The 7,789-nt window shown below is 38.2% G+C and overlaps 1 protein-coding gene across 1 annotated transcript; it reads right to left on the bottom strand.

Annotated features, from left to right (window-relative positions):
• Positions 1 to 2,504: 2,504 nt before the first annotated feature.
• On the bottom strand, positions 2,505 to 6,019 carry LOC103799206 (mothers against decapentaplegic homolog 2-like; the record flags this gene model as incomplete). Its single annotated transcript, XM_009071510.1, has 4 exons — positions 2,505 to 2,649; positions 2,806 to 2,943; positions 4,711 to 4,923; positions 5,966 to 6,019. Coding segments are annotated over 4 exons (550 nt in total), but the record flags the coding sequence as incomplete, so codon positions are not given.
• Positions 6,020 to 7,789: the final 1,770 nt, after the last annotated feature.

Below are 7,789 nucleotides of genomic sequence, written 5' to 3' on the forward strand. Positions count from 1 at the left end.
CGTCCCGTCTCTCCATCGCGGCAGTGGACATGCTCTGCCTGAGAAATCCTGTTATTTCACTGTACCTACTCCAGGCATGAAAGATTTCCCAAACTAGACTGGCAAAACTACTATTGCAAAGCCAGTTTTTCCTAGTAATTCTAGCTATCCCATAGTCAAAGCAAGAAGATTCAAAGACAGCAGATTAGTCAGACACAAACCCAGCCCCTTCATTTTTACTGTTGGCACTGCACCCCTTGGCTTTAAGGAAATCTCTTCATATTAAACAGAGGAAACGAAAAGACAGAATGATCAAGCCAGTGAAAAGATGAATTTCCAAAGCTGTCTGTGGTTTCACATTTTCTAGAAGAAAGCCGCTGGGGTCTGTGCACTCTCAGCACTTTCTGAAACATTGTTATCATAGCCCCAAATGCCTATGCCAAAACAGTGATCCAATAGAAGAACAATCTCAACCACAGGAAATATAATGCCATTTAGTCTCGAATACTCTCCCAAAGAAGAAAGTTCATTATTCCAACGCTGTTAATTCTCCTACAATGTGTTCTACAACATATGTCCTCAAAATTTTATAACTGGTTCTGTTCAACAACCCTGGCTTTGCACTACACTGACAGAAGCTGATAAAATAGCGACAGTTGCTTAATGGCCATTTCAAAGCTAAAACTCGGCCTCTTCTATTCACGGATTTCGAGTTCACCTATCACTAAGTCTGTTTGCTGTAATTACCTCTACTGAACTCTCTTCAGATTACTCTAGACCTGGATAGTTCCTGTGATAACGTGAACACTTGACTGCTGATCTGAACTTCTACCACCATCCTCAATTCGAGACAACATGTATGAGCAAAATGCTTTAAACTATTTTGTCTACCAATCTTATAAGCTTGGTAAATAAATAAAATGTACCACCTTGCCATACCTGTGCATTTATGCACATATGCATAAAATATAAATAATGCTTTGGCTTTGCCCAAGCCTGTTCTATGAGAAACCTTTTTGACATAATGATGAAGCTCAGAAGTTTTAACAAGAATGATGAATTTTACAGTGCTTCCTGGTCTATTTTGATAATTCAGACTACATTCATTTAAATTCAAGGTTGTGTTTGCAGGAGCAACCACTTCTTGCTTTAATCACAACTGCAGCATAACTTACAAGTTTTGTGCATCAATAAATTATTAGCATCATCTTAAACAGAGATGCAAAGAAACTAGTTCAGGATTATGCCAGTAATCAGTTTCTGTGCTGTTCTGGCAGTGGTTGCATTGCTGCTTTTTCAATCCTATGATGTCCAAATGGTTTATAGACTACTAATAACCAGCATTCTCCCCCCTTAGAAACAACTTTATCAAAAGCTTCCCATTATTTTAATTTGGTGCTTACATTCCATTCATTTCAACTTGTCTCCATATCATCTGATTGATTAAGCCTTTCTTTTGTTCTTATTTGAATGTTGTATTTAATTATGTGTAAGTGTATATACATACTTCTTTTGAGCCAAATCCAATAGTTCTTTAAACTTGAGCCAGATTCTTTCTTGTGTATGTCTTGCTAACAAAGAGGAGCTGATTTATTCCATTACTCAAATTTGTCATTTCATCTAATTAGACTTTTACAAAATTGGCTTCATTTAGCCAAGAAACCCCCCTCACATACTGATGCTACTATTTACATGTATATATTTGGAGAGCAGATAAAAGAAACAAACCTCCAGGATTCACAGTGGAACCTACACACCATTATTCAACTTCAGAAATTATATGGATTTAAAAACAAATCATTATGTATTGCAATAGGGTACTGATATGTCAGATTTCATTCTTCTGGTGGACAATTTCTAGAGAGATTTAAGGGATTTGTTTAAATAAAGAATACAATTAGAATCTATTTAAAAAGCAGATAAAAGGCTATTTTTTCCACTCAGAAACTTGGTTTTAGCAGTTTTACTACATAAACACAGTCATCTTACTTCTGCAAAGTTTTTTCCACTACAAGTTCCGAAATATTTGCCATCCCTTAAATGCATGTTCTCCAGCTGTTTCATTCTGCAGAATGCACTCCAAATGACTCCAATTCTTTCTGTCGGATACTATCAACTGCATTCAATTGCACTCATTATACTCCACACAGAACAGGATAAAGACCAAAATGAGTGTACATCCAACAAACAGCAAATAATCTTGCAGCAAAAACTGTGAAACTTCTAGATGTTGTCAGTGATTTTGTCATAAGAAGTAAGCAAGCAGGACCAAGCAAGGAAACAGAACTTTGATGACATTCCTTGCTCAACAACTGACTGCAGTACTAAAATCAGTTTCTGGTCTTTATAACTTAGAAGCTCCATAGGTGATGGAGGAGAAAAAGGAAAATATGGGTTCAACTTGCAGACAGCATATCTACAATAGCAGTAAGAAGCCTGTATGTATGGCTTTCAAACCAGACAGAAATAGTGTATTAGTGAAAGAAGAAAAATTAACTCTAAAATCAAAAGCAAAAGTTTCTTACCTATATTCAGCTCCCCATCCTTTAACAAAACTCATTCTTATGGTACACATTCTAGTAAGCTGATAAACTGCTTCAAAACCCTGATTCACAGACTGAGCCAGAAGAGCAGCAAATTCTTGATTATTAAAGATTTTTAGATTGCATCCTATAAAGAAAAAAAGTCCAAAGAGTACAATCAATGAATACTTGTGTTTGCTACATAGAAGCCCAAAACTATGAGGAAACTATGAAAAGCAAAGCAAATGTCCAGTGAATACATTCACCAAATATTTTTACACAAGACCTTTGGTAGGCTACTAACCTGGTGGAATTTTGCACACAGTTGCAGGATGCCAGCCATATCTTTGATTACAGTTGGGACTCTGAACAAAAATCGCGCTATCACTTAAGCACTCAGCAAAAACTTCTCCACCAATGTAATAGAGACGTACTCCCCTTCCTGTAGCAGAATTCAAAGGAATTCTAGTTATGATATGACCCAAGCAGATAAACAAACAAGAGAGTATTTTGTTTCAGAGAAGGCCAATGTTTTTCTTTACAACAGAAACAGAAATCAGTTATTTACAGGACCACACTGCTGGGCTGACAGCTGTAGCAGGAGCAGAACACAATTAACTTGCATTTTTCTCCCATGAACACACAATATTTGAAGGACAAGCAGAATCATTTTTGGTCAAGAGTGAGATAGAATTTTCTAGCCATGTAATGGCTTGCAACCAAATTCAAGTTAGAAAGCAGTGTTCATTACCAAATAACTTTTTCACTTAAAGAAATACCAAAATTGAAACAAAAAGATTAGATTCAGCAGAATTAAAACTTGTGCTAGTATTAAAACATTATATGTGAAGCAGCACAGGTCACTATGGCAAGAAAGGAAAACAGTGTACCACTTCAACACTCTCCACTTACATGTATCCACACTATTTCACAACCCATTGCATACCCCTTCTCTATACTACTTTAACAAAGCCAACAGGAATGAATTTAGCCCTATTAAAAAAAATTACCCATAAGAAATCCTATTGTTCGCTTTTAAATTGTGATGTTCTCTCTGAGTGGAAAAAAAATCTGTGTAGGTTATTTTTAGCAGAAGATAAGTAATGTACAATTGATCTCTCAAAGAAAACTTTTTATAATTAACAGGTTCTTTAAAGGCCACAGTTTGTATTCCCCTTCTTCTTTAAAACAATTTTTCAAACAAATGTGAGCTGATCTATTAAAAAAAGTGAGAGCTCCTTACATTTTTGCTTTTCCTCATCATTGATCATTTTGATCAGTCAGCACAGGCATAGCCTGGGCTTCTGCACATCTAAAATTTTATTAGACAAGCATTTGGATTTGGCATAGAGAGAATTAGAAGGTTCTACTAAAGAGGCTGAATTTTTTACTAAAATAAAACCAAAAAACCTCATCAATATTGCAAAATAAAAGAATCCAGGGGAAAAAAAAGGTACTTTATTGAAGAACCTAAAGCCAAGACACTGTCCTGTGGAAAACAATATTCTTTACTAACTATTACAAAGAAAATCATGTCAAAACAGGATCTCAACTGCAGCTTTTCCCATTTCAGAAAAGCATTCAAGAAGTACTACCAATGTCCATTCTGCATTTTATAAATTAGAATAAACTAAGCAACATGCTAATTTTTATAATTAAAGCTTAAATTTCAATTATAAGGAACTCTGAATATAAATGCTACCTAGGGCAGAACAGTCCAACGAGGAGCCTGAAAGCCAAAAATCTGCCCCTTGGGATACTTTGGTGTGTCATCTTTGTCCAGAAGGCAGACAACAGCAACATGAGCAACAGAAATCCCATACAGTTGAGTGGCTTCCTCCTGTGTTGCTTGCAGCCTGTCAACTGTGTGACTGTTGCTGCCACCAGCTTAGTGACTACTGATTGAGGAAAGGCAGCTCCTTTCAGCTCTAGCTATCACTACATCTCTTCCCAATTGCAACTGGCTATAGTAACAGAAGCTGCTATATTTCTCCCCAATTTCAGAAGCAGTGACTTCTCTGTCTTTCCACTTCTGTCCTTAGCAAGAGAGTCTAAGCTCTCCTTGACAAGTCCCAGGAGAGAAGTTCTATGCCTGGCTGTACAAGGGTGAAAGGAACCCAACACACAGATCTGCCCATCCTACCTGGATCATTTCAGATAATTTAATGTATAAAATTAAATTAAATATTTAAAGATCAGAGATCTTTACCTATGTGTCGTCTTGTCATTTCCACTGTAGCATTTCTGTTTACGTTGGAAAGCAAACCTAGACAAAATCGTTCTGAATTTGATGGATCTGTAAAGCCATCTACGGTCAGCGAAGGCTGGGATGCATGGAAGGTTTCTCCCACTCTTTGATTCAATTCATAATATGCTATTGAACACCAAAACGCAGGCTCTGAGTAAGTAACTGGCTGCAAGTCTAAAAAAAAATATTAAAAACCAAGCTTAATACAGAATTTGAGGCTGAAAATAAATCTATTTGCCCTGCTATTTGCCTCTCCCAGAAATGACAGTGGTAGTCTCCTGGAATTATATTTTGCTTGCTGCAATTTTTACCTACCCCAGTAAACAGAATTGAATTCAATCACAAGGGAAGGAGGAGGGGAAGAAGGGGTGATCTAATCTGACCACAGTTTGTTTAGTTCGATACTTGCATTTTGCTTGGGAAAATGATAAAGCTAATGCTTCTGTGAGTGCGAGATATTAGGCATTTCTGTTGCTTTCCTCTAACTTGCAAATATTTTAGCAATGTTAAAGAAAAGATTAAACTATCAAACACTGAACCACACAAAGGAAAACAATATTAATATGAAAATGATATTTCCTTGTATTACACTAGATCTTATACTGTCTCTTTATCTAAAAGCAGTTCTAAGCTCCTTTTACTCTCCCCTATGAGAGCTCAGTATCTTCCCCATGCATCTTCAGCTTCTCCTGAGCTGCTTCCCCTTTTTACTTACCCTAATTACTTAGCATTCTGAACACCATTTTTCTGTCACCATTCCTTAAACAAACCCAGGGGAATCTGATCTTCCTGAGTCATTTATACAGATAAACAGTAATGGCATTTGATCGAAGCAGGTGGGCAACTAATGTGGGAGCAACAATTGTGTTGCAGTTGGAGGTGAAACAGTACATGAGAAAAGCAGCAGAACACATATACAAGGGAGTCAGCAAGTCTGGGGATTGGCTGCCATCCTTTAAATTATTTATTTTATAAATGCTAGTCCTGCACACACAACCATAATCTTTTTGCTAGGAACTCAACATTTAACAGAGTAGTAGTTAACAAGTTATTAACCCAGCCCTATTATATGTTTATAATCTGGAAGCCAACCCAATAGTCTCCTCCTAATACATTTCTGAATTTTTTTTAGTACATTTCCATTTTTAATGTTTTAAATATATATATAAAGAAGAGTCATTACACACAAAACCAATTAAAAGTATTTCCAGCATACCCAAGCTATGATTAACTGGAGAAACAGTACCAGGAGACAGCTCTGCTGGAGATCCTGTTGAAGCAATAAAGATAGTTTCAGATCAAATTACTTTCATTATTTCAGATAGGTAAGTATAATCATTAACTAGATCTAGTTTTTCATTGAAATTTTGCAAAATAAAAAACCTCATAAATCGTAACACCACTTTTCCAGCATATCACACACTTATTATGAATTAAGACTGAATTTAATTTTCCAGACTCATGGGAACCTAACTCTCCTCATAAAGACTCAATTAACATCTTAATGTTGTATTTGGCAGAACTTGTACTTCATGCACACTATGAATGTAACTTTATGTGCTTGTCATAGAATGGTTTAGGTTGGAATGGACATTAAAGACCATCTGGTTTCAACCCCCCGCCATGGGCAGGGACACCTTCCACTAGACCAGGTTGCTCAAAGACACATCCAACCTGGCCTTGAACACTGCCAGGGATGGGGCAGTCACAGCTTCTCCAGGCAACCTGTGCCAGTGCCTCACCACCCTCACTGTCAAAAATTTCTTCCTAATATCTAATATAAATAATCTAAACCTGCCCTCTGTCAGTTTGAAGCCATTGCCCCATCCTATCAGTCCATGCCCTTGTCCAAAGTCCCTCTCCAGCTCTCCTGTAGCCCCTTTAGGTACTAGAAGGTGCTCTAAGGTCTCCCTGGAGCCTCCTCTTCTCCAGGCTGGACAAGTCTCTCAGCCTGTCTTCATAAGAGAGGTGCTCCAGCCCAGTGAGAAGGCAGTGATTTCTTCCCAAATTCAGTGGAAAAAAGCTAAGAAAAAGTGGATGAGACAAGTAAGATATTGCCTCTATTCTCAAAGGAGAGGATTTAACTCTAGAAGAACAAGATGGATTTCCTCATCTGAGGAGATTATTCTTTCCTGGAAGAAGGAAGGAAAACAACACAATTTGTGCACTTGTAGACAAAATACAGAGAGGCTTTGCACAGAAACATTCCTACAATGATTGCCGGTATCAGGTTTTTTTAATTAAGGCACCTATTGCCACATAGTGAGAAAATATTTGCAGTTCTTACAGAAACTGGTGCAACTGATTACAACTAACTGAAAAAGGTTGCTAACATTAGCCAACCAAGCACACTAGAGACTGCCAGCACATAGCAGGAGGTTCTTATCCAGCACATTAACTGGGCTTTGTCCAAGTCTAAAGCCAATTACATTATCTAGAAACTCTTCCATATAAAGGCACAAATGCTTAATGTTTCTACTACTCTTTCCACGCTTTCCAGAGTTTCTACGACTCTTTGAGGTCAGTAACAACAAGGCTGAGTGCCTGTGGATCAGAATCGGGGGGAAGGCCAACAAGGCTGACATCTTGGTGGGAGTCTGTTACAGACCACCCAATCAGGACGATGAGGGTGATGTTTTATTCTACAGGCAGCTGGCAGATGTCTCTAAATCACCAGCCCTTGTTCTTGTGGCTGACTTTAACCTGCTGGATGTCTGCTGGAAATTTAATACAGCAGAGAAAAGGCAGTCCAAGAGCTTCTTTGAGTGCATAGAGGATAATTTTCTACTCCAGCTGGTAGATGAGCCTATCACGGGTGGGGCCCTGCTAGACCTGCTGTGTGCAAATAGAGAAGGACAGGTGGAAGATGTGGTGGTTGGAGGCCGTTTGGGGCACAGGGTCCTGGAGGGATGGCCACTCTTCAAGAAGGAAGTATTTAAGGTGCAGAAACAGGCTGTCCCGGTGTGGCGGGGAAGCTGGCCGGCCTGGCTTAACAGGGAGACTTTACAGGAATTTATGAAAAAAAAGAGAGCTTACCAAC

This window comes from Acanthisitta chloris, unplaced genomic scaffold (assembly GCF_000695815.1).
Source record: "Acanthisitta chloris isolate BGI_N310 unplaced genomic scaffold, ASM69581v1 scaffold34283, whole genome shotgun sequence".
In the NCBI taxonomy this organism is placed as follows: domain Eukaryota; kingdom Metazoa; phylum Chordata; class Aves; order Passeriformes; family Acanthisittidae; genus Acanthisitta; species Acanthisitta chloris.